This window comes from Scyliorhinus torazame, chromosome 9, assembly GCF_047496885.1.
Source record: "Scyliorhinus torazame isolate Kashiwa2021f chromosome 9, sScyTor2.1, whole genome shotgun sequence".
In the NCBI taxonomy this organism is placed as follows: Eukaryota; Metazoa; Chordata; class Chondrichthyes; order Carcharhiniformes; family Scyliorhinidae; genus Scyliorhinus; species Scyliorhinus torazame.
Window position 1 is genome coordinate 108,143,921 of NC_092715.1, and position 27,732 is coordinate 108,171,652.

General features: G+C 44.6%; 1 protein-coding gene across 1 annotated transcript in view; it reads right to left on the minus strand.

Annotated features, from left to right (window-relative positions):
- Window positions 1-27,732, minus strand: part of LOC140429418 (solute carrier organic anion transporter family member 3A1-like) — a 485,186-nt gene that overhangs the window by 418,735 nt on the left and 38,719 nt on the right. The window contains exon 2 of the mRNA XM_072516369.1: window positions 17,343-17,808. Within this exon, the coding sequence (XP_072372470.1) occupies window positions 17,343-17,808 (466 nt within the window). The remainder of the gene's footprint in view (window positions 1-17,342; window positions 17,809-27,732) is intronic.

Here is a 27,732-nt window from a genome sequence, read left to right on the forward strand (position 1 = left end):
CAGTGAGCCTTACTTCTGTTGTGGGCAAAATCTTGGAAAGGTTTATAAGAGATAGGATGTATAATCATCTGGAAAGGAATAATTTGATTAGAGATAGTCAACACGGTTTTGTGAAGGGTAGGTTGTGCCTCACAAACCTTATTGAGTTCTTTGAGAAGGTGACCAAACAGATGGTTGAGGTAAAGCAGTTGATGTGGTGTATCTGGATTTCTGTAAAGCGTTTGATAAGGTTCCCCATGGTAGGCTACTACAGAAAATACGGAGGCATGGGATTCAGGGTGATTTAGCAGTTTGGATCAGAAATTGGCCAGCTGGAAGAAGACAAAGGATGGTGGTTGATGGGAAATGTTCTGACTGGAGTCCAGTTACTAGTGGTGTACCAGAAGGATCTGTTTTGGGGCCACTGCAGTTTGTTATTTTTATAAATGATCTAGAGGAGGGCGTAGAAGGATGGGTGAGTAAATTTGCAGATGACACTAAAGTCGGTGGAGTTGTGGACAGTGCGGAAAGATGTTACAAGTTACAGAGGGACATAGATAAGCTGAAGCACTGGTCTGAGAGGTGGCAAATGGAGTTTAATGCAGAAAAGTGTGAGGTGATTCATTTTGGAAGGAATAACAGGAAGACAGAGTACTGGGCCAATGGTAAGATTCTTGGCAGTGTGGATGAGCAGAGAGATCTCGGTGTCCATGTACATAGATCCCTGAAAGTTGCCCCCAGGTTGAGAGGGTTGTTAAGAAGGCATATGGTGTGTTAGCTTTTATTGGTAGAGGGATTGAGTTTCGGAGCCATGAGGTCATGTTGCAGCTGTACAAAACTCTGGTGCGACCGCATTTGGAGGATTTTGTGCAATTCTGGTCGCCGCATTATAGGAATGATGTGGAAGGATTGGAAAGGGTGCAGAGTAGATTTACCAGAATGTTTCCTGGTATGGAGGGAAGATCTTATGAGGAAAGGTTGAGGGACTTGAGGCTGTTTTCGTTAGAGAGAAGAAGGTTAAGAGGTGACTTAATTGAGGCATACAAGATGATCAGAGTATTGGATAGGGTGGACAGTGAGAGCCTTTTTCCTCGGATGGTGATGTCTAGCACGAGGGGGACATAGCTTTAAATTGAGGGGAGATAGATATAAGACAGATGTCAGAGGTCGGTTCTTTACTCAGAGAGTAGTAAGGACGTGGAATGCCCTGCCTGCAACAGTAGTTGACTCGCCAACACTAAGGGCATTTAAATGGTCATTCGATTGACATATGGACGATAAGGGAACAGTGTAGATGGGCTTTAGAGTGGTTTCACAGGTCGGCGCAACATCAAGGACCGAAGGGCCTGTACTGCGCTGTGATGTTCTATGTTCTATCAAACCCACCACGGGGAGGACATTAAATTCCACCCAATGTGTTTTCACATTTTTAACTCATAGCACACAGAAAACATTTTCTCAGTGTTGCAGACAGGCAACAATAGGATTTATTTGATCTTTGCTGGGAGAAATAACCAACTGGAAACCGGTAGCAACTTTTGAATTAATTATTTTTTAAATGGGTGCTGAGAACATAGATAAGTATGAAATAAGAAAAATCTGTTTTGGATCAATGGTTTAAGTGATTGATATTAACTCCCTCCCACCATTTTACCAGCGAGAATGCAACCGGTGGAAAAGGCTGTTCCCTCCCCTCATTGGTAGTTCCTCATTGGAACTTGCCTATTCGAGACATGGGTAAGATGTCCACTTCAGGTGGGATGGAGGAGGGAGCCAGTGTGTGACTTTATAGACAGAAGTCATGGCCTGACAATCTTATTTCTGCTGCATGCACTTTTAACTGCCAAGATTGTCCCCCAAAGAGGCCAAAGTCAACAACTACACTGTGGTCAGAATTATCGATGAGGACAACTAAGTACTTAGATCACTTTTCTAATAATTCTGCATGGGTCAGTTGCTTCCCCTAGGTCCTAAAACTGCACCTTTAGATGCCCGGTATTATTGGGAGCCAAACACAGTTTCAGTCCCTGCCTGTAGGCCCTTTCACTGATAGACACACATGGATTGTTCAAATGAGGCTCTGAAATTCAAATGGCATGGACCTCACAGTGAAGTCTCAGTGAGGATTTTCTGTCACCTCCAGATCTTCCCCGAACATGCCTCAGTTAAAGTGAACCCCATACAATCTGCAGTGTCAGTGGCTCTCATTTCATGGCCCAGAATCTTCTGGAGTCTGTGCCCCATGAGTTAGAGTTGCCCCACATACTTAAGTTGGAAGAATCATTGTACTCCAAATTTCTGCAAGTTTACAGTGTGACATTATGGGATCGATAGGGCATATGCAACTATGACAATTAACAGGCCAACAATCTATCTTCTTAGCCAATGAAACTTCATGATTGAGAAAGAAGAGAGGAAGAATGCAGAAAAGGTGAATTAGTGTCAATCAGATACAGAAGGAGAAAGAAAGGAAGAAAGAAATATTGGATGAAGTGAGAGAAGAAGAAAGAGACAGAGTAAGAAAAAAATGTAAAATTTCTAATACTTGCAGGAATGAGACTCCACGGGTCTCAAGAAATTCCACCTCTCCAAACCTTTGAACAGGGTGGAAAGGCTTGCAAATGGCTTTCACACCCAGATGTCAATTGAGGCCCTTAGGTAGGCAATTAATGCCAGCTTAAGGGCTTCATCCCACCACCACTGCTGTTCAACAGCAGGTCGGTGCTCACCACGTGTGGAAAGCGATAAGCAACCTTTTTCGGTTTTGTCTGTCGCCTAATTCAAAGACACTTAGTGCCTGATCAATGGACCCAGCAGTAGGATGGAAGGAACCACGAAAAGCCACACCCTTGCCCTTTCCTCCAACCTCTACCCCTTCGCTGGTAAACACCACCCTGTAAAGCTAACAACAGAACTGCAAATTTATTATGTGTCGCAACTCTGGTGACATCTCTTCCTCATGAAGACACACATGGTAGACGCACATGGATTATTGAGACAATAATTAATGTGCTGCAGTAAACTCACTGTTATTTTCCTAGTAAACTCTGGGCAATTTAAAATGCTGATAGAGAAGAAGCAAAGTAAAGCTGTTGATGTTGTGTAATTTCTCTTTAACTGTAACAGGACGTTGAGCGTCTTCCTCCATATGAGCAGAACATTAATGATTATTGAAAAACATAATAGATTTATACAAATACACACAAATATTGGGCAACCTAAACTGGTGGCATCTGAAGTAAAAGATCATCACATTTTAGATTATTCAATGATACAAAAACCCAGAAATGTGTGGGGCAATTTTAACCCTCAAAAAACAGGTGGGTTTGGGACAGGTACGATGTTAAGAAAAATATTTAATCTCAAAGGAGAACACAGCCTGCCAAAGCCACCAACTTCTGGTTTTAGTAGGTGCGTTAGGAGTCAAGCATTCAACATATTCTCAGAAAGGCAGCTGGTCCACTTAAATATTTTATCGGGCTATATGCCTCAGATTTTCTCTCTCTTTCAGTTTTAACCCTGGCTGCCCAGGTTTCCTGGGCCTCAAGAAACCCATTAGCTAAAGGGAGGTGAGGACAGCTGCTTAGTTATCAGCACTACTCGTGGGCTGGGAAGAGTAGGTGCGATTCTCCCCAGGTCCCAAGCGAACCCATTGCTGACCGACCCCCTGCAATCAGGTCCTTGTGTGATTGAATCGCCCGACAATCACGCACCCCAGTGATCATTGGCACCCCCAGCCCCGTTTCTATGCCTGATATCTCTCTGAACCTGCCGCCTCCTCCTCTGGAGACGACACCAAACTCCCCAAGCCACACTGTATCGAGCACCACCTGATGCATTCTACACCAAAAAGCAGGAGGCCCATCAGTTCCCAGAATGTGACCTCCTCTGCAGCATCTCCCACCCAACAGAGAGTGAGGTGTAGTAATCAGGCTGGCTTCCAAGTGGAAAACCTGTCATGAATAAGCACACATACCAGGAAGTGAAAACCCAGCATTCAAAAAATTGTTATAGCACAGAAGGAGGCTTGGAGCACACTGTACCTGCACCTGCACTCTGAATGAGCATTTCATCTGTTAACTGCTTTAAAACTCACCTGGACGATACACTTGCTGGCTGAGACAGTGGAAGTAGCACCTGCAATTCCTGGAAAGAGAAAACCAGCCAGCCAGGTTTAAATCCCTCAGATCTGTGATCTGCAAGCCATTCATTTATTTCTCTTTGATATTGATTTTACCAGGCTGTGACTGACAGCTTCCATACACACTCAGCTGGTAGCATTGTTCCATTCATCTCCCGGCAAGTTTGAATAACCTTGAAGTGGTCAGCTATGAAACCACTCTCTATATCCAGATATTTCCAGCATTCCATTTGGTTAAGTATGCACTTGCATACAGTTTAGCCATGTGAGATCGCAACCTTAAATCATTTTTCTCAATGTTGATTACATCCTCAAAATCGATCCAACAGTGTTACATTTCTTTCTCGTGTGCCCGGAACCAACAACAAGGAATTATGCAGGTGGTGTAAACTTGTTTGATCCACTTGCACATTTGGCTGGTGATAAGGATCTCTCGTTTAATAAATTTGCAAAGCTAACAACTGTTGATGTAAGGGGGATTGGTGGGTTGATGGGTGCGGATGGCTGGAGGCTAGGAAGCTAAAGTATAAGAAGTATACCAGCTTCTGAAGGACTGGACTTGACCCTACAGTGAGCGAGGGGGTCTCTGAGCTGGAATCATGCCCTGGACGCCACAGATTTAATTTTTCATAATTTTCCAAAGACACAGAGGCCTTAAAGTGCTGATCCATGACCAGATGCAGAGAGGATGAATATGTTTGAAGTTCGAGCAAGTGGGCATCCAATATGCACCCCTGGCATATATGTAATTCTCATGACAATAGGTGCTCACTCTCTCTATTCACTGTAGTCAAGTGGGGTCAATGCTGGAGGGTAACAATGAGCGTGATTCGAGATAAACATTGTGACTGTGGTTCATGGAAGTTCAATTCCAGTGAATGTTGGTAATATAACATAGCAAAAATTGAACCAGTTAGTGCCTGAAATGGAAAATATTTCAGGAGTGACCCTTCACAGAGCTCCTTCAGATCAGTCCTGTGGGTGCAGCTCTAATATTTGTCATTGTACTAGGCCGAATGGTACTAAGCAATTTGAAAACATTTATTTTTATTGTTCCCCCATCTTGAAGTTATTTCCTACCCTCTTTAGTGCCCCACCTATCCCCATCCTATTTGGCAGGACTTGTGAATAAGCATGATGCCTCAATGGTTCTGCCACAGATTCTTTGAAGTGTGAGAGAGAATGGCACATACAGTTTGAATTTCCCTCCAGATTTCTCCTCCAATCAGTGCCATATTCAATGCATAATGAGGCGTGTTCAGTAATTCATTAGGGATAGACCATGTTCTCTTATATCTGTCTTTTTTATTTTACATCTTCCTCTCGTAAGGACATGTCATAAGTGCCTAATGAACTGTGAAATTCATTTCTTTCAATGTTACATTCTTCATTCTTTCCAACCATATAGATTTATCTCTTATAAAGAAACACAGCAATTTGTAGTGTTGGTAATCTTCATCAACCAACATGAGTTCAATGATGTATAATGTGGTAAAAGTGCTGCCTACATCTTTTGAATTGACACAAATGACAGAATAAATAAAACGAGGCTGGGGGATGGTGAATAGAAACTCTAAAGTTCCATTTGTTCCATGAGCAGACCCATGCTGTTCTCAAAAGAGTACATCATGTGATCCATTCTCTGAACGACGACAGTAATTTAACTCAGAAAGGAGTCACAAAAGTTTATTTGTCTCAATTTAGCATATAATGCAAGAGATTTTCTCTGTACAATGCTCGTAGTTAAATTATGAAGACATTCTGGAGAAATGAATTGACAGTTCTAATATAAATTGCTCAAAGAAGAAATCTTCAACTATATCTGTAATAAGAAACATAGGGGTAATGATCATTTCTGATAGTCATAAAATTATTCCAAGTGTATCGAGAGTACTGGAGGTCACTCTGAAAATGGCCACATCAGGAGAGCCAAATATACATAGAAACATACACGGAAAATAGAAGCAAGAGGAGGCCATTTGGCCTTCAAGTCTGTTCTACCATTTATTATGATCATGGCTGATCATCGAATTCAATACCCTGATTCAGCCTTTTCCCCCTATCCCTTGATCCCTTTAGCCCCAAGAACTATATCTAACTCCTTCTTGAAATTACACAATGTTTTGGCCTCAACTACTTTCTGTGGCAGTGAATTCCACAGTTTCACCACTCACTCGGTAAAGAAATATTTCCTCACCTCAGTCCTGAAAGGTTTACCCCTTATCCTCAAACTATGACCCCTAGTTCTGGACTCCCCCACCATCTGGAACATTCTTTCTATATCTACCCTGTCCAATCCTGTTAGAATTGTGTAAGTTTCTATGAGATCCCCTCTCATTCTTCTAAACTCCAATTAATATAATCCTAACCAATTTAGTCTCTCCTCATATGGCAGTCCTGCCATCCCAGGAATCAGCCTGGTAAACCTTCGCTGCACTTCCTCCATAGCAAGCAAATCCTTCCTCAGATAATGCTACCAAAACTGCGCACAATAGTACAGGTGTGGCCTATACAATTGCAGTAAAACATCCTCACTCCTATACTCAAATCCTCTCGCTATGAAGGCAACATACCATTTGCCTTCTTTACTACCTGCTGTACCTGCACGCTTACTTTTAGTGATTGATGCACGAGGGCACCGAGGCCTCACTGAGTATCTATCTCTCTCAATTTACACCCATTCAAATAATAATCTTCCTCTCTAATTTTGCTACCAAAGCAGATAAGCTCACATTATTCAACATTATACTGCATCTACCATGCATATGCCCACTCTCCCTGCCTTTCCACATCTCGCTGAAGCATCTCTGTATCCTCCTCACAGCTCACCCTCCCACCCAATTTTGTATCATCTGCAAATTTGGAAATAATACATTTAATTCCCTCGTCCAAATCATTATTATATAATGTAAACAGTTGGGGTCCTAGCACAGATCCCTGCGGTACCCCACTAGTCACTGCCTGCCATTCGTAAAATTTGCCATTTATTCCAACAATTTGCTTCCTGTCCGCTAGCCATCTTTCTATTCATCTCAATATATTACCCACAATCACAAGCGGTTTAACTTTACATAATAGTCTGCTATGTGAGACCTTGTCAAAAACCTTCTGAAAGTCTAAATTTCCTTTCCGAAATCCATGCTGACTTTGTCTGATTACACCACTGCTTTCCAAATACTACTGCATTGCAACCAACTGGGGCCCCTTTGACCTGTCTGTTTTGCCTGCCCTCACTCCTCCAGGACATAAATGCAGGCTGTCAATGTTCCTAAAAATGGCTGATGATCTGTGGGGATGCCTGACTGTCATCCTCAGTTCATCTGTGTTAGTCACATGTGGTCTGATGAGAAATGTGGCTAAGGCATCTTGGTGACATCTTTGAGCGTGCATTGGATTGGATTGGATTTGTTTATTGTCACGTGTACGAGGTACAGTGAAAAGTATTTTTCTGCGAGCAGCTCAACAGATCATTAAGTACATGAGAAGAAAAGGGAATAAAAGAAAATACATAATAGGGCAACACAACATATACAATGTAACTACAAAAGCACTGGCATCGGATGAAGCATACAGGTGTAGTGTTAATGAAATCAGTCCATAAGAGGGTCATTTAGGAGTCTGGTGACAGTGGGGAAGAAGCTGTTTTTGAGTCTGTTTGTGCGTATTCTCAGACTTCTGTATCTCCTGCCCGATGGAAGAAGTTGGAAGAGTGAGTAAGCCGGGTGGGAGGGATCTTTGATTATACTGCCCGCTTTCCCCAGGCAGCGGGAGGTGTAGATGGAGTCAATGGATGGGAGGCAGGTTCGTGTGATGGACTGGGTGGTGTTCACGACTCTCTGAAGTTTCTTGCGGTCCTGGGCCGAGCAGTTGCCATACCAGGCTGTGATGCAGCCCGATAGGATGCTTTCTATGGTGCATCTGTAAAAGTTGGTAAGAGTCAATGTGGACATGCCGAATTTCCTTAGTTTCCTGAGGAAGTATAGGTGCTGTTGTGCTTTCTTGGTGGTAGCGTCAACGTGGGTGGACCAGGACAGATTTTTGGAGATGTGCACCCCTAGGAATTTGAAACTGCTAACCATCTCCACCTCGGCCCCGTTGATGCTGACAGGGGTGTGTACAGTACTTTGCTTCCTGACGTCAATTACCAGCTCTTTAGTTTTGCTGGCATTGAGGGAGAGATTGTTGTCGCTACACCACTCCACTAGGTTCTCTAGCTCCCTCCTGTATTCAGACTCATCGTTATTCGAGATCCGGCCCACTATGGTCGTATCGTCAGCAAACTTGTAGATGGAGTTGGAACCAAGTTTTGCCACACAGTCGTGTGTGTACAGGGAGTAGAGTAGGGGGCTAAGTACGCAGCCTTGCGGGGTGCCGGTGTTGAGGACTATTGTGGAGGAGGTGTTGTTGTTCATTCTTACTGATTGTGGTCTGTTGGTCAGAAAATCGAGGATCCAGTTGCAGAGTGGGGAGCCAAGTCCTAGGTTTTGGAGCTTTGATATGAGCTTGGCTGGGATTATGGTGTTGAAGGTGGAGCTGTAGTCAATAAATAGGAGTCTAATGTAGGAGTCCTTGTTTTCGAGATGCTCTAGGGATGAGTGTAGGGCCAGGGAAATGGTGTCTGATGTGGACCGGTTGCAGCGGTATGCGAATTGCAGTGGATCAAGGCGTTCTGGGAGTATGGAGGTGATGCGCTTCATGATCAACCTCTCAAAGCACTTCATTACGACTGAAGTCAGGGCCACTGGTCGGTAGTCATTGAGGCACGTTGCCTGGTTCTTCTTTGGTACCAGTATGATGGTGGTCTTCTTGAAGCAGGTGGGGACCTCGGAGTGGAGCAGGGACAGGTTTAAAGATGTCCGTGAATACCTCTGCCAGCTGGTCCGCGCAGGCTCTGAGTGCACGACCAGGGATCCCGTCTGGGCCCGTCGCCTTCCGAGGGTTCACTTTCAGGAAGGCCAATCTGACTTCGGAAGCTGTGACGGTGAATTATGGGCTGCTGGGGCACTCGCCAGATTACACCGGCAACTAACTCAAGTCTAATGTCCCCTCCCCCTTTTCCCTCCACCCGCCTACTTGAGAGAGCGTAACACAACTTATCCACTGATGAACTTCAATAATCATGCTCCTTTCAGAGGTGCTTGCCAAGCTTTGAGTTCATAGCTTTTTACTAGATGTGGGTGGCTCTAGAATTGTTGAAAATTCAATGATAGGGGCTGTGCGGTGATAGGGGTTGCTATACCTCCACTTCTGATTGAAGCCTCTTTATTCAACAAATTGCGTAATTGCTGCAAAAAGCTTCTTTCGGTACATACTTTCTAATGAGGCACTGAACTTTAGTTTGTGTATCATTTAATTAGCACATCTCAACTTTTAAGTGTGTTGCTACCCCGTAAAAGAATAGGAGCTAACCGTGGACTGCCAATGGTAATTTCAACCAAAATGTTATACTTAAAAGAAAAGGACATACAAAGGCCAAAATGCAAAACATGCAGATTGACGAATATATAACATACCCGCATGTATGGGGGAGGGAATTCAAACCCATAGAAGTCCATGGAGTTAGGGGCAGAACAAGCACAAGGAGATCTTTATTGGATGTGATTTAAGGAGCCGTGTACAACCTCAGTATTTCTGCACCTGTTGACAGCCAGCAAGCATGGAAAGTGGAATTTTAAAAAAAGTAGTGCTGGAAAAAACACAGCAGATCTGGCAGCCCCTGTGGAGGGAGAAACAGAGTAACGTTGCACGTCCAATATGACTCTTCATAGAAAGTGGGCTGAGTTCATCCTGAGCAACTGAATGAAGCAGGGGAACTCCAGGTTCTAAATACACAACCTCTCTTTCAGAAAAAAATGTGATTTCATTTTGAGCCTGAAGCATAAAAATAACAAAATCGCATTTCAACGATGAATCTCGTTCCAGCTCAAGAAAATCAATTCCAATACATTTCTTCTGCTGAAAATTATAAAATGTGTAACACATCGAACCACTGAGTGCTTCTGAACTCATGACAACTTTGGAAAAAGAAGAGTGATACGACTAAAATGCTTTAATTAGCTGCAATTAATTTTGAATGCAGTCTGAATTATTTGCTACCTTGAACAATAAAGAGTAAATTATTCTTTATTAAGATTTTAATTATTTAACATTTCTGAAATTAATCTTGACCCACATTTTCAGCAAGCCTCACTATTCAAGAGATATGTGCATCACTTTCTAGGCAAAGTTGGCAAATGTAGCTGATTACAGTAAGTCTGATTACTACTGCATGCCTGACATATCCCATCTTATGCCTTATATGTTGCTATTTTCAACCACATGATTAACTTTAGAATTGAAATTGAGCCAATCTTGATTGAACTGCTGTTTCGAATATCTACTCTAATAACTCAGCCCTGGAGTGCCACTCGATCCACTATGGGCCCTTAGGTCAGGTCTATAATTATCACTGAGTCTTGAATAATTACCTTTGACAATGAGCTCCCCTGCTGAATTCACTTAAACTCTGCTTTAGTACTAAGCAATTGAGGCTCTTGTTTTTGTGTGCATTCTATTTCAAACAATAAATAAGACAATTGTTTCTTTGTCCTTTCACATACACTTCTCTCCAAAGCACTGTGTCAACATTCAAACTGTCATACCAGAAATGATTCCTTGATCAGGAAGTTTGTACTAGATTGAATAATCCCAATCATCTAAGACTCTTAAAACAGTTGATAGAATGGTAATGTTTTGCTGCCCTGCACAACTCGAATCTTGATGCCTGTAACAATCTATCTGTACACACACAAAGATGATGCACTAAAGAGTAGAACATGCTTTCATTACTAATGAGACAGATCTTAATTTGCAAGGAGTATGAAAAATAAATTGTATATATTGTAGCCTCATCTTCCCGGATAATGCAGAAGTTTGTAGAAAGTTGTCTTGATTGTATCTTTTCAAGGACAGTAATTGAGAGTGACATATCAAAGCGACACATAAAAAATGAGATAAAATGGACATGGTTCAAATTTGTAAAGCTGTCAACTCAGTGGAATTAATATTTTTATAAATTCCATTTTCATGGGGGTTGGAGGGGGGAGGGGTGGTTGTTAGAACATTTGACATCATCATTGTAATGTGCTCTAATTTATATTACATACATTTCCCTTGCTGTCAGTGACAAACACTTCATTTTAAAATGTTATTTTCTAAATGGATGGCCGTGAAGGAGGATAGAAAGCAGACAAAAGGGGCTGGATTCTCCGCCGGCGGGATGCTCCATTTTGCCCGCAGCACGGGGGGGTTTCCCGACGGAGTGGTGCTGCCCCACAATGGGAAACCCCATTGACTAGCTGGTGCAACAGAGCATCCCGCCGGCAGGGTAAAACTGAAATGTGGCGTGGCGTGGCGGGCGGAGAATCCAGCTCTAGTTGTGAGAACAGTGCACTAGACAGGAATACAGCTGCGGAAATCGCCAAACAGGATTCACATATAGGCTGAGATTGACGGGCGAATTTGGCGAAGTGCCAGGCTCAGAGAGAAACTGGCGTGTGAATTTGAAGATCAATTAAGGTTGAGGAAGGATCTAGGCAGCTAATGATGCTAATGATGAGTTAAATCAAAAGGGGGATGATGGAATAGTCACCTGAATGAAATGAGCTGCAACAATGTTTAACATCTTAACATTTTGAAAATTGACTCCTCCTCTTGGTACCATGCCTTAAGAGGGCATTGGCAACCATGGACTTCCATTGGATTGGTCCATGATAGGGCTTGGCAACGTTTTGCAGTGGTTTGCCACCATCTGTAGGATGACTAACCAGGAAATTGTCTCATTCTTATCATCTGCCTTCAGGCGTAATGGAAGGATTTTATAGGTTGATAATCAACCTTTTCAGTTACATTATGAACACCATGTGGACACCAAGTCCTGAAGCAGTCTCATGCAAAGGTAAAGACGCTACCCACTGCACCACAAGACCTCACAAGTGACTACACTTCAAAAAGAACATCATTGGGTATAAAGCACTTTGTGACACTTGGTGATCATAAAAAGTGCGAAATAAATGCAAGTCTTTCAAGTGAGCTCCATTGTCCTGGATGGTGTTGAGTGTCTTGAGTGCTGTCAAAGCTGCACTCATTCAGGCAAATGGGAAGTATTGCATCACACTCTTGACTTGTGCCTATTAGATGGTGGACAGACTTTGGGGAGCCAGGAGGTGAGTTACTCACCTGTGAAGTCCCAGCCTCTGACCTGTGCCTTGCAGCCACAGTATGAATATGGCTAGTCCAGTTCAGTTTCTGCTCAATGGTAAACCCCAGGATGTTTCTGTGGGAGTTTCAGTGATGGAAATGCCATCGGACAAAAAGTGGGGACAGTTAGATTCAGTCACAATTAAGTGATAAATAATTTAATTGAGAAATGTGATTGCTTGTCATTTAATAGTGACAGATTGTTTTCCTAATGAACCATTTAAACTTTAAGAGAGGTCATGATCATTTCTGGTGGACTACAGCTTGAGGAAATTTGAAAGATCACTGACCTAAGTTATAAAAACACCACACCTCCATGCAGCTTTTCTCATAATATGCTCCATAAACATTCTCCCTTTGAAACACTGGAAGCACGAGAGAGTAGAAAAACATTCTCTCGCACTGCTTTTGGCTTCAACTGAAAAAACTTCAAAGGTAGCCACTTCTGGATAATGTGCAAAATGAGGGGAGCTGGGCAGGGGGGTGTATATTTTACAGCCGTACTCACCAGCAGAATCTTTAGGTCCCGCCAACAGCGAACTCTAGCCGCGGGTTTCTGCAAGAGGCGGATTCAATGGGAAATCCCATTGACAGCGGTGGGACGAGAAGATCCCGTCCACCGCCAATGGCATGCCGCTGAGAAACATGCCGCTGGGGGCATGCCCCCCCCCCCCATGTTTCTAAAAAGCTTGCCTATTTTTCATGAGCCAACTTGACTTTCAATGGCAGCATTATATTCAAAAAGAAAAAGGAAGATTTTGTAAAACTTCTGTTTCTTACTGTGACATTCTGATACCGCAAAGCAATTATGGAAGGAATGTTCATTCTCTAACTGTCCACAATTAGCCCCAAGTTCCTTCATTCGCTGAATATTTCTCTATAAATCTTTACAGAAATCTCCTAGGCACCTCCTCTAAACTTCCTCCCTTACAACATCCATCCTCCCCACTCATTCTAGAATTGCAAAATTCATCAACTTCCTCATTTATAAATTCAAGGCTATCTGCGTGGCTACTTGTGCCTTCCTTTTTCTTAATATCACTCCTTCCAATCCAAGCCACATTCCTCTGCACACGTCAGCATCATTTCCTTCATGTTCCAGAACATAAGAGCACAAGACGTAGGAACAGGAGTAGATTATACAGGCCCTCAAGACTGCTCTGTCATTCAATACAATCATGGCCGATCTTGACTTCAACTCCACCTTCCCACCTACTCCCATATCCCTTAATGCCCCGGGAGACCGAAAATCTGTCTTTCCTGACTTAAAGGTATTCAACGATGGAGCATCCACAAACTCTTTGGGTGGTGAAATTCCAAAGATTCACAGCCTTTTGAGTGAAGTAATTTTCCTTCATATCAGCTCCAATTGAGCAGCCCTTTATCCTCAAGCTGTGCGCTTGTATTTTAGGTTCCCTGACCAGTGGAAACAATCTCTCAATATCTCCCCTGTCAAGTTCTCACAATATTACATATTTCATTGAGATCACCTCTCATTCTTGTAAACACGAGAGAATGTAAGCCCAATTTACTCAGCCTTTCATCATAGGATAACCCATAGGATAACAGCCCAGGGACCAATTCAATGAACTTTGTTGTACTACCTCCAGTGCACACTTATCCTTTCTTAAATGTGCAGACAGAAACTGCACATGGTATTCTAGATGTGGTCTCAACAAAGCCCCGTACAATTGTAGCAAGACTTCTTTGCTGCAAGGGGATTGGATTGCAAGAAAAAAGGTCAATGTGCCTTTGTCTTCCTCATTGCTTGCTGTACCTGCACACTATTTTTCTGCATTTCTTGTACGAGCATACCCTTGTCTCACTGAACATCAACATTTACAAGTTTCCCACCTTTTAAAAAAATATTCTACTTTTCTATTCTTACAACCAAAGAGAACAATGTCACGCCTCCCAAGTTATATTCCATCTGCCATCTTGTTGCTCACTCACTTAACCTGTCTATATTTCTTTGCTGCTTTTCTGTGTCCTCCCCACAGCTTACCTTTGCACCAAGCTTTGTATTATCAACAAACTTAGAAATGCCACTCTGTTTCTTCATGAATATCGATAGTAAATAGCTGAAGCCCCACCAATGATTCTTGTGGCCCTCCACTGGTCATAGTCCGCCAACTTGATTTTTTCTGCCCACTCTCTGATCTCTATCCATAAACTAATCCTCTATCGATGTTAATATATTACCCCCAATTCCATGAGCCCTTATATTGCCAGAAACATTTTTTGTGACTCTTTATTAAATGTCTTTTGGAAATCCAGGTATTCTACATCTGCTGCTTCCTCTTTATCTGCCCTGCTAGTTACATCTCAAAAAGGATTTTTCTTTTTCATGGTGAATTGTTCTAATCATACTATTCTTTTCGAAGAGCATTGTTAAGACTTCCTCAATAATAGATTCCAGGGGCTGGATTCTCCGATTCTGAAGGTATGTCCCCACGCTGGCGTGGGAATGGCACATTTTTGGCGCAAAACGGCCACCGATCCTCCACTTGGCTGGGGGCTAGCATGCCGGCAGCGTAGAGCATCCGGCTCTAGCTGCTGATACGGGCCGGAAATTGCTGGGTCCGTGGCCAGGAAGGCGCACGGCGGTGGCCTACAGTGACCACGCTGTGCAACATGACTCCAGCTGCGCGTAGACCCGAACTACAAAATAGCGCCCCCACTTTGGCCGGCTCACGAGCCCCGGACCACCCCCCAACAGTGCCCCCAGCTCCAGACAAAGCTGCCCCTGCCCGCGGATCTGCCCTCCCGCAACTGTGGCGGTGCTGGACTGAGTCCGCAGCTGCCGCGCCGAGTTCCCGACAGATGATAGCACGCGCGATCGACGCCGTCGGGAACTCAGCCAATTGGGGGCGGAGCATCGGGGGGTGGGCCTTCAGGCAATATCCTGAGGCCGTCGATACGGCGTGCGGCGCACTCTGCAAGTACGCTGCTTTGGAGGGGGCAGAGCATCGCGAAAGCGGCGGCGGCCCCCCGATTTCGTTGGAAACAGGTATTATCCGGCCATCGCCGAACGCGATTTCGGCGACGGCGACCGTAGACTCCCGCCCCACATTTTCCCCGACAACTGATGTTAGGCTAGCTGGCCTGTAGCTCCTTGTTTCTCTTCCTCCTTTCTCAAAAAGCATTGTAACATCTGCCAATATTTGATCTGATGATATCGTTTCGAATCTAAGGAATTTTGGAAAATCATACCTACTGCGTTCTCTATCTCAGCAACTGTCTCTTTCAGAACCCTAGGGTGTGGGCCATCTGGTTCCAGACATTTGTCAGATTTTAGTCCCCTATGTTTCACCAATAGCTTTTCTCTGCTAATATCAATTACTTTAATTTCCTCATTCTTTTCAGCCCCTTGGTTACTCTCTATTATTGCCATGCAATTTGTCTCTTCTACTGTGAAGACAGACACAAAGGGCAAAATCTTCTGGCTGTTCACACTGGCGAAATCTTCCAGTTCCACCAACAGTGCACCCCTGCTGCGGGTCTCTTGGCCGGGTAGGGTGGTTTCAATGAGAAATCTCACTGACAGCAGCGGAACCAGAAGATCCCGTCACCGGCCAACAGCGGCGAGTCACTTCCCGCCGCCAAGAAGCACACCAGGCGGAGGCCAGAGAATTTCACCCAAAATATTTGTTCAATGCCTCTGCCTCAGTTGCCATGTTAATTTCTCCTGTCTCCATTTCCAAGAGAGTTACTTTAGCTACTGTCTTCCTTTTTAATCACTTACAAAAGCTCTTATAATCTGTTTTTACATTTCTGGCTCATTTACTCTTGTTCTATTTTTTCCCTTTATATATCAATTTTTTGGTGGCCGTTTGCTGGTTTCTAAAACGTTCTACTGTTTTCTTGCAACATGATAAGCCTCCTCTTTTCATTTATATTATCCTTACCTTCCTGGGTGACCTCCAGATGGGTTTTTGCTGAGTTTTTTTCCAATGCGATATACTTTTGTTGAACATTTTGAATTGTTTTTTTAAATTTTTCCTGCTGTTCTAGTAAATCTTCTAGTCTATTTACCCAATTTACCTTCGCCAGCTGACCCCCTCATAACAATGTAATTGGCTTGAAGTTCAAAATTCTTGTGGGTGATTGGAGTATGTCACTTTCAAATTCAATGTGGAATTCAAAGATATTTTGATCTCAGTGGATGTTTTACTATGATATGACTAATTAACCCTGCTTCATTACACAACACTAGCTCTAAGATAGCTTTATCCCAAGTCAGTTTCACTATGTATTGTTCAAAGAAACTGTCACAAAAATATTCCACAAACTCATTTTCTAAACTGCAAATTTGATTGCGCCAAAAATATTATATTGCCTTTGTTCCAGGCTCCAATGATTTGTTTTGATGCTTTGTCCAACAGTATAATTACAGTTAGGGAGCTTACAATCTACAGACACCAGAGAATTCTGACTCTTGCTGTTCCTGATTTCTCCCTCCACTTCTTCTACCTCATGACCTTCTGAGGGCAGATTCTCCCTCACTAATGTCTTTACATCATCTCTTTTGAACTGCCGGTTATTTGCTAATGTAATCCCGTCGCTTTGATGATATGTCAAGTTCCTGACAGGATATGGGAATGATATAGTCCCTTTAACTATCTGTCTCACTGACCCAAACAATGAAAATTAGTAACACACGTTTTTAGGTAGAAAGTGAAAAACCTACAGAATAAAATACACTGAATATCATGAAACCAGTTTTTCTTTAAAGTTATAATCAACACAGAGGGTTTTGAAAGTGAAACAAGGATATTGTCTGAAATACACTCAGTCTGGATCCACCTGTGGGTATCTCAGCTATACCACATTTCTGACCACAATCCCTGCATAAAGCAGATCTCGCCTAAACTTTGCCATTGTTCAATACATGAAATACGTGTGAGAAATATGCAAGTGTAAAAGGAGTTGTGAAGAATACACACATTTCAGTGATTTTGGGAATGACAAATAAAGTACTTACCAATATAAAGTGACGAATCCCTCTTTCGTACATGGTCATCAATGTAGGAGACACCGAGTGGCTGAATTGGGGTTGCACCAGCCCCAATAATAACCTGAGCCACAATAACCAACACGTACATCATGTTTGTTGTTTCTGTTTCTGCACATGTCTTGAGATTTTTCTTTATTGCCGATTGTTGTTCCTCCAGTGAAAGGTTTGTCATGCAGGTATCCTTCAGCGCTGATGTATCCACCTGCTTGTATTGATATTGATGACTTAGAAACTCTGGCAGCGCACAAAATAAAGAACCAATTGCCATTATGATCCCGCCACAACCTATCAGTCGTGGTCGATGTCCTTTGCCACCAAAGTAGCTCACCAACAAAATTATCATAAGGTTTCCAATCTCGAAGCTGCTTGCAATTACTCCTAGTTCGGTGCTATGTAGGTCAAATCTCCTCTCCAGAGTTGTTAGAATACTGACCTGTGGACAACATACAGAAAGCATGGTAAGAAGTAAAAACTGAAAAGAGAATGAGCGTTAAGCTAACACTTGGGTCAATGCTGAGGCTTGAATGCTTGTAAACTTAGACATGTTGCAAATAAATATAATAATAATCGCTTATTGTCACAAGTAGGCTTCAATGAAGTTACTGTGAAAAGCCCCTAGTCACCACATTCCAGCGCCTGTTCGGGGAGGCTGGTACGGGAATTGAACCCGCACTGCTGGCCTTGTTCTGCATTACAAGCCAGCAATTTAGCCCACTGTGCTAAACGTATCTACAAATTTTATACAAACCACTTTTCTGAAAATGGAATGGATAGTTTACTGAGCGCAGCAACCTGTCAGTGAAAATTACCACTCACATTGCTACTGTATATTTGCACCATGTAACCACCAACGTCACCTGTTGCTCAAATGTTTTGAGATATCTTACTCTTCCAAGTTAATTTGAGGTTGATTCAAAACATTTTAGGTCCAAAGGCAGTGTCCATAGTCCCATATGTGAGAATGAACAATACAGAGTGAACAATGTTCTGATCAGGGTGGCCATTATGCCACAGGAGAGCTTTCATGTGCCCACTTTCGACATCAAGCTTACACGGTGAGCAAATGGTTTAGGTTTGATTTACGAGATTGCCAATGGGACAATCCTACAGCTGTATGTATTGAATTTATGAACGTAGCAGCTGTCCCAGTTGAATTCAGCTTTAATGGCACACTGTATTCCCAAATAGATTGTGTTTCCATGGGATCCCCTCTAGGCCCAGCCTTCACTGACATATTCATCAATTTCCACAAAAGGTACGTTTTCAATGGAATGACACCAACCTCCTATCCCTTGCAAATGTTCAATACAGAGGTGATATGTTTGCTATATTTGAATCTGCGACTACATGTAAGAATTTGTTTACACCCCTTAATGCGCTCTATCCCATGCTCAAATTCACCTTGACATGCTAGTTGAGAAATGAATTCTCTCATCCTGTCTATCACAAACCTCCCTTCACTGGTCAGTGTACATGCTGGAATTCCTACAGCTCCACAAGCTGTAAGATTGGCCTTATTAGCAAGCTGGAAAATAGAGCCAAAGTCATTTGCTCACCCTGCAGGCTTAATGCCGAAACAGGGCACATCAAAGCTATCCTGCAGCATAATGGCTACCCGATCAGATCATTGCTCACTGTGTATTGTACATGGACAGGATGCTGCTGCCAAGCCAAAATAACGTTCTGCCTACATCACAAATGCATAATGTGGTAAATGAATTTCTGTGCCGGTGATTTCCCGTTGACTGCATCCCTTGTCGCCAGGAAGCCCATGCGCCATCGTGGGACCGAGGTATCATGCCCACGTGAACAGCAGGTAAATCTCGCCCATAATGTCTAATCTTAGATGTGATTCTGTGGTGGGGAGCACTTGTGAAATAATCCTGATTGTGCTAAGAATTACACTATCAACCAACCAATTTAGGATTATCAGTCAGGCCCCCAATGTGGTTCACTTATGCTTGCTAAGTGCATTCATATGCGGGGACCTGTACTCTGCAGGTTAAAGGAACATGTCCAGGCATTGTCCCTTCTTTGAATTAAACAATAGCATGAGGGACAATAGTTCCCTGGTTAATTCTCCATGGCAATGGTTCGACAAATCCTACAGCTGTATGTATTCAGTCTGCACCGATCCTCCGAGAGAGCACTCCACCCAGATTCACTCCCTTACCCTCTCCCGGTAACCCCACCCCAGTGACCTGCACATCACTGGACTAAGGTGAAATTTTAGCATGGCTCATCCACCTAACCTGCATATCTTTGGCATGTGGGAGGAAACCGGAGCACCCGGAAGAAACCCACACACGCACGGGGAGAACGTGCATACATCGGGGCAGCACGGTAGCATTGTGGATAGTACCATTGCTTCACAGCTCCAGGGTCCCAGGTTCGATTCCGGCTTGGGTCACTGTCTGTGCGGAGTCTGCACATCCTCCCCGTGTGTGCGTGGGTTTCCTCCGGGTGCTCCGGTTTCCTCCCACAGTCCAAAGATGTGCAGGTTAGGTAGATTGCCCATGATAAATTGCCCTTAGTGTGTCCAAAATTGCCCTTAGTGTTGGGTGGGGTTACTGGGTTATGGGGATAGGGTGGAGGTGTTGACCTTGGGTAGGGTGCTCTTTCCAAGAGCCGGTGCAGACTCAATGGGCCGAATGGCCTCCTTCTGCACTGTAAATTCTATGATAAAAATCAGAGTCGATTTCCCAATCAATCAGCGCCCTCTTCTCATGCAGCATAAATTGCTGCACCCTTTGAAATTTGGCATTCATGCATCTGTCCTGATGAGTGCAAGAAAGAAAGCTTCGATAGCATGTCTCTTTTTCAGCACTTATCTAGACATTGTTTAAGTTATTTCCATCCCAATATCTCTTACCCTTTTACACTATAAAACGTCAATGATTTCAGTCATCCTCCACGTCGCAACATTACAACTCTGGTACCACCGGAGACTTTCCTTATTTCAAAATACTGCTAATGATCTGAGCACAACTCAAATCTGTGAGAAAGTTTGCATTCAAATGTTCTCATTCTGCTTTGTTTCTGCGAGTGTGTTGCAATAGATGATTCAATGCTGCTAAGCAAATTATGCCATAAAAACACCACTTATTTGTTTTGATAGTTTTTTGACGAGGCCCAAACAACAAAACAAATAAGAGGACCCTTCACAATTCCAGTCATGGCAAAAGCAAATGCTGGAAATATGCATCAGGTCAATTAGCATCAGAAAAGAAGTCAGTGTTGTGAGTGGGATACTAGGGGTTCTGATGAATGGTCCCAACTCAAAGTAAGGTTTTTAAAAAATCTTTGCTGCTGACTGGCAGGTCACATACTGTCAATGTTTTCTGGTTTACTTTCAAATTTCCAACACTTTCTTATTAGGGCAGATACTACAAACCCACCCTTGGGTGCAGAGTTATCCTTGCAGGAAGAATGGCTCAGAGAACCAGCCCACAATGTTGTGAGCATCATTTTCGACCCATACTTCCTATAGTTGCAGTTTACCTGTGGACTGCATGATTACTGTGAATATCCATGGTTTGAAACTGAATTTTAAAAAGCATTTTAATGTTCAATCTCAGAAAATCTGCTCAATCTGCTTTACATGGTGACACGGTGGCACAGGGTTAGCACCGCTGCCTCACAGTGCCAGGAACCTGGATTCAAATCCAGATTTGGGTCACTACCTGTGTGGAGTTTGCACGTTCTCCCTGTGTATGTGTGGGTTTCTTCCGGGTGCTCTGGTTTCCTCCCACACGCCAAAGATATGCAGGTTAGGTGGATGAGCCATGCTAAAATTGCACCTTAGTGTCCAGGGATGTGCAGGTCACTGGGGTGGGGTTACCGGGAGAGGGTAAGGGAGTGAATCTGGGTGGAGTGCTCTCTCGGAGGATCGGTGCAGACTGAATGGGTCGAACAGCCTCCTCCTGCACTGTAAGGATTCTATGATTCTGTGATTCTATAATGTCACTTTTTAACAATGGTATTATCACTGGAAATATAATTTATGTTTACACTGACATTCTCCACCCGTGTCATAAATGTGAGCATGATTCCAAAAGCAATTAGGTTCGATCAAAATAATGTAAAAATGTTGTAAAATCTCTTGGACACTTGTTTGCCTTTGCGATTCTTCCTTTCTTCAGTTATCACCATTGCCAAAGCTAATTGCATTTTCAGTTCTGAACGTGTTTTTTCTATACATTTAAATTGCATCACGTGAAAATGTTTGACTCGATGTCTCTGCCAACTGAGCATGTTCATTCAGTGAAGAGACTAGTTTATCTACCACTGCTACCTGTAATATAATGCATTCTCTACTCTCCACAACAAGAAAAGGAGTAAAATAACTGTAGACATGTACTCGTCAAGAATGTAGCCATATATGAAATATTACATCCCTGTGTCTCCAAGTCAGTAGCAAACCAGGCACTAGTTTTGATGGTATAAGTAGGTCAGAGAGGAATTTTACAATTTGCTTTTCTTTCCTTAATTGACTTGCTAATAATCTAGCATTATGCAGATGTTCACATGTCTCAGAGTAAGAAGACATTGACAAACCACTCAAGTTCTGCTTTTACAGTTACCGATGTCAACTCAACTCCCTGGGTGCTCTGTAAGAGAGCAGTGTGTGATATCCAGCATGCTAAATGATAAGGTTAGTGGTGAGTTAACACCACTTAATGGATCACTGTAATGGAGGTAACGACAATCACATAAATAGCTGATTCATCAGGCCTCACTTAAAAAATAAGGAATGGAAATAACTCTGTGGTTCCTGGTTTTGATGCAGACCGAGGTCAAAGTTAATTATATTCCAAGTTTTAGTTTTCAACCCACCACAGAAAAAACTTGTGCTATTTAATGAAATCCCAGTACTTGTTTCAGTGACTATTTTGCTTGTTGACACTGTCCTGTTGTCTCCTCCAACTGAAAATAATAGACGAATGGGAATGCACTTTGTCATAACAGCAAAATACTGCGGATGCTGAAAATCCAAATTAAAAATAGAAAGTGTTGGAAAAACTCAGCAGGTCTGACAACATATGTGGATAGAGAAACAGAGGGCTAGATCTTTCGGCTGTTCATGCTCGCGGGATCTTCTAGTCCCGTTTGTGGCGCACCCCCGCCACCGAGAAACATGCTGTGGGGAGGCCTGAGAATCTCACCCCCTAATATTTTGATGCCTTCTTCAGAACTGCAAACCTTTGTAAACTTCGGGTGGAATTATTTCAAAGTATCAATCCCAGTGAGAAAACCGGGGACAATCTCGCCGGCGCCGACATATATTCAGTCTCTTTAATAGAATATTTTTTTCCACATGATTCAAGCCTCTGATTCATTCGTCCCCAGGAAAAAATGAATCTCCTTGTAAGTATTTGTTCCAACTCCAATTGGGGGGTGGCTGCCAGTGGGACAGCACCACATTTTGTGGAGGGAGTCCTCACCAAACCTCTAGATGGTTTTGAGCAGAGGCGTGAAATCATCTACCCATGATCATTCAGGCATCCAGCAAGCAATGGCACCAGGCCCACGTGGGAGACTGTGGCCTCAACAGTGAGTGCCAGCTCCTTCCATAAGAGGACGGGGCTACAGTGCTGAAAGAAGATGAATGTCCGTCTTCGTGCAGCCAGGGTAAGTGTCTCATGTGTCCCGCTGCATCCCTTAAACAGGGTGATCTGTTTTCCAGCCATCACACTGGGCCCAACATTTGTCAGGTGCCCCCTCCACATCCCGCCAACTCTTGCCCCCAACTCCCCATGATCGCCCCAGTAGATAATCTGCTCCTCACATCCCCACTCAACTCCCACGTACACCAGACTTCATCGCCATTTGACTTGGAAGGACTCCCGCCTACACTCACTCATCTGTCTCATAGCAGGACAAACTCGAGCCGGAGTCATGCCCGAGCTGAGAACCCTAACGTCTTTTGAGGAGAGAGCCATTGATCTGGCCAGTGAGGAGCAGGATCCACCTGTGCAGAGGGCAAGGTGGGGGCACCAGACAAAAGTGAGAACCCTCAACACATGCAGCTATGGGGAAAGTCTCACATGGGTTAACTTTCTCCCATCAGTGTGCCCTTGTGATGTGCTGATGTCATCTCACTTCCCTTGCAGGTTAATAAGTCGACAAGCCTGGAACAACCCCATGCCTTCTGGAAACCACAGACATGAGCAGCTCTGAGAGCGACATCTTGGAGACAAACATCAAGAAGGTGTCACAGCTGTCACCCGCACCTTCCACCAGCACAGATCTCACACCTCAGTACGATTAACTAGTAGGGAGGCTTCTGAGTCACTCACTGGTGTACACCTTACAGCTGAAGAGCCACGGAGAAAATGTTGTTGAATAAAGTTGTTACAGTACTTTTTTGGGATGTATTTTTGTTTCAGAGTTTTGGCCGAGAATGCTATGATGCCCCGTATCGGAGGGGTGGAAAGGTGGGGCATTGTAGAACAGTGGTGATGTGGGGCTGAATTTAGGCGTACTGGAGGCTGATTAATCTCTCATGGAGCAATGGGGTCATGGATGGTTCCTCACTTTGTCCTCCACTTCCTCCTCCTCCTTGCAACAGATATGGGTTTTTATATATTTTTCCTTCTACTATGAATTTTAGGCACTGTACTTTATAAACATGCAGGCTTTTGTTAAGCAAAGAGTTAACTGCCAGTATAGAAAAAACTCTGCATTGATTGGGTTAGAAATTGGGGTTATCATATGGCATGAATCTGGATGTTTATAGATACAGTAGGTGGGATGTTAGAACAATTCAGTAAGATTAAATGGAAAGGTAAACAGATTAATTCTGTCTGCAGAATATAGTCTAACTGTAAGAGGCAGGAAGACAGTTAAATGGTCTTCTGCCTGAAAACGTTTGATTGTAGCTGTTATCAATGGTTTACCAAGGGCAGCACGGTGGCGCAGTGGGTTAGCCCTGCTGCCTCACTGTGCCGAGGTCCCAGGTTCGATCCCGGCCCTAGGTCACTGTCCTTGTGGAGTTTGCACATTCTCCCCGTGCTTGCGTGGGTTTCGACCCCACAACCCAAAGATGTGCAGGTTAGGTGGATTGGCCATGCTAAATTGCCCCTTAATTAGAAAAAATGAATTGGGTACTCTAAATTTATTTTTAAAAAATCAAACGTTTACCATAGACCAATTTAGACTCCAAATCATCTGCATGCTGTACACTTTATTAATTGGAGACCAGAATTTAGCTATTGATTTCAGTATCAACGATCCATTGATGTAACTTTCCTTGGAGTATTTATGTAAGCTTGAACGGTCTATTGGTCATCTCGATTGTGTTATGAATCCTTATTTGTTACACTGAAGTTATCTGCCAACTTTTTGTCTTGTCAAGAACCCGAATGAAGAAAGTACTCAGGGAGTCCAGTTGAGCTTCATTGAGAATTTGGAGGCAGTTTCACCAACAATTCGGGTTGGGGGCAGGGTCAAGGGAAATGCCGATTTGGGGGAACCACAGATTTGAGCTATGGGAATGGGACAGAAATTTTCAGAAATGGGAGGGGAAGGGGTTTAAGACACTCAAAGATTTGTTTACTAAGGGTCAGTTTGCAGGATTGAAGGAGCTGGGAGCGAAGTTTGGGCTGGAGCAGCGGGAAATGTTTAGATATATGCAGGTTCGAGATTTTGCCAAGAAGGAGATACAGAACTTCCCGGTGGAGCCGGACTCCACATTGCTGGAGGAGATGCTGCCGACAGGGGGATTGGAGAAGGGGGTAGTGTCAGCGGTTTATGGGGCTATTTTGGAAGAGGAGAAGGCACCACTGGAAGGGATCAAAGCAAAGTGGGAACAAGAGTTGGGAGAGAGTATGGAGGAGGGGTTCTGATGTGAAGTGCTCCAGAGAGTGAACGCCTCCACCTCGTGCGCGAGGTTGGGGCTGATACAGCTGAAGATAGTATATAGAGCACCCCTCACAAGGGCGAGGATGAGCCAGCTCTGTGAACGTTGCGAGGGGGAGGGGGGGAGGGGGGGGGGGGGGGGGGGGGCACAAATCACATTCATATGTTTTGGTCCTGTCCAAAGCTGGAGGATTACTGGAAGGTTTTTAGGGTAATCTCTAAGGTGGTGCAGATGAAACTGGGCCCGGGCCCTCGAGAGGCCATATTCAGGGTGTCGGACCAGCCAGGGTTGGAAATGGCAGATGTTGAAGCCTTCGCCTCGTTGATCGCCCAAAGGCAGATCCGGTTGGGATGGAGAGCAACCTCTCCACCCTGTGCCGTGGCGTGGCGGGGGGACCTATTAGAAACCTTGACTCTTGAGAAGGTTAAGTTTGAATTGAGGGGAAGGATGGAGGGGTTCTACAATTCAGGGGCATTATTCATTATGCACTTTCAAGAATTGGATAGCAATCTGATGGGAGCTAGGTTGCTTGGCAAGCAGTAGACCACTACAAATTTGGATGTGTGCTCCAATGAATAATGTACTGCTCCTTCCAAGCAGCCCAGGCAGCCAAACAACTGTTTTGAAATACCAACAGTTAGTTTCCTGTCATTTCTGATACAGCATGGTTCCTGCTGTACAGTGCTTTCCACACATGTTTGCGGAAAGGAGCAATAAGCCATGTGTATGGCGAGTAACTCATCATCGAGCAGTCTTATTTTCTCCCTATGCAGCATTGCCCAGCAAACTGACATGTTGGCAATGTCACTGGCTCCAGTCTGAATGGCTTCACTGGTAGAGTAACTGAGGGCATTCATGGCCACCGGCAGCACCGTCCTAGTCCTGCTGTGTGGTTGCAGACCAGCATGGAGAAGTTTGCACAGTTTAGTGACCATCTCCTTGGTTAGGTGGCTTGTCCAGGCTAAATTTTCCCTTAAGAGACAAAGGTTAGGTGGGGCTATGGGGTTACAGGGGAGATGGCCTAGGTATGGGTGCTCTTTCAGAGGGTCAGTGCAGACACGATGGGCCAAATGGCCTCCTTCTGCATTGTAGGGATTATATGATTTCTAAATCATACTTCCCTCAGATACTGCTTCTGTCTGATGTAACGATGAGAGAAGTGCTTCCTGGAGACCCGAGGTGATTAAGGACTCCTATTGAGGACCCTCATACTCCCCTGACAATGCACAGCTTCCCTCCACAGCTGCTGGTACTCAATATCCCTGTCCTGTTGCGGCCCAAGGAAGACTGCAACTATGGCTCCCATTAGTGAGTGCAGTCTTTCTGCCTTCAAATTCAACTGAGGAATGGTCCAGTATCACTACAACAACAGAGTATACAAACACTTTCACTAACTGCAGTAACAAAAGAAAGGCAAATGCACCTCCCCTGAATTTCTCATGGTGATTCCTTTGAATAGTGCTCACGTGGGGGAAGCACAGGTTCAGCTTTGAGTGTTCAACAGAAGCTGTTAACAAGGTCTATAAGGTTGAGAATGAGGGGTCAGGTACCAAATCAGCATTAGGCAACAAGTAAGTAGTTTACACAACAGGCCCTTAATTGCTCCCTGACAAGCATAATGATCCTTGGCAGAGCCACATTGGAAGTGACAAGAAGAGTATTGGTCATCGGTTTCAGGACCCCAGGCTCCTGTAACACCAACAGCAGTGGTGCGACAAAGCTCGGGCGTGATTCTCCGATCGCGGGATAGAGTGTCCGCGCCATCGTGAACTCCGTCGCGTTTCACGATGGTGTGAAACGGGCGCGGGAACTAGCGATTCTGGCCCCCGCAGAGGGCCAGCACGGCCCTGGAGCGGTTCACGTCGCTCCAGCCTCACTTCCTGGCGTGCACTGGAGGCGGAGGCAACCCGTGCATGCAGGGTGGCGACGCGCCAACCCGTGCATGCATGGTGGCTTTACGGAACGCACCGGCCCCGACGCAACATGGCGCGGGGGTTCCGGGGCCGGACGCACAACAAAGTAGGCCCGGGGGGGGGGTGGGGGAAGAGGCCGGCCCACCGGTCGGTGGACCCCGATCGCAGGCCAGACCCCATCGGAGGCCCCCCTCGGGGACGGAGCTCCCCCCCCCCCCCCCCCCCCCCCCGCCCCCCACAGGCCACCCCCCGACCCTGCGCGCAGAGTGCCCGCCGACAGCGACCAGGTGTGGACGGCGCTGCCGGGACTCTGGTTTTTACATGCGGCCGCTCGGCCCACCCGGGCCGGAGAATCGATGGCCCGGCCTCGTACAGCGGCCCGCAACCGGCGCCACGCCAAATGCGCCGCCGCAAATGGCGTCGATTCTCCGCACCTCGGAGAATCGCGCGCTGGCGGCGTGGCACAATTGCGCCGATTCTCCGGCCCGGCGCAGGGCTGGGAGAATCGCGCCCCTCATGTTTGTGACTTGTATATTCAGCTGATTGAATCAATACTAAAGAATTACTGAAATGCACTAACTTT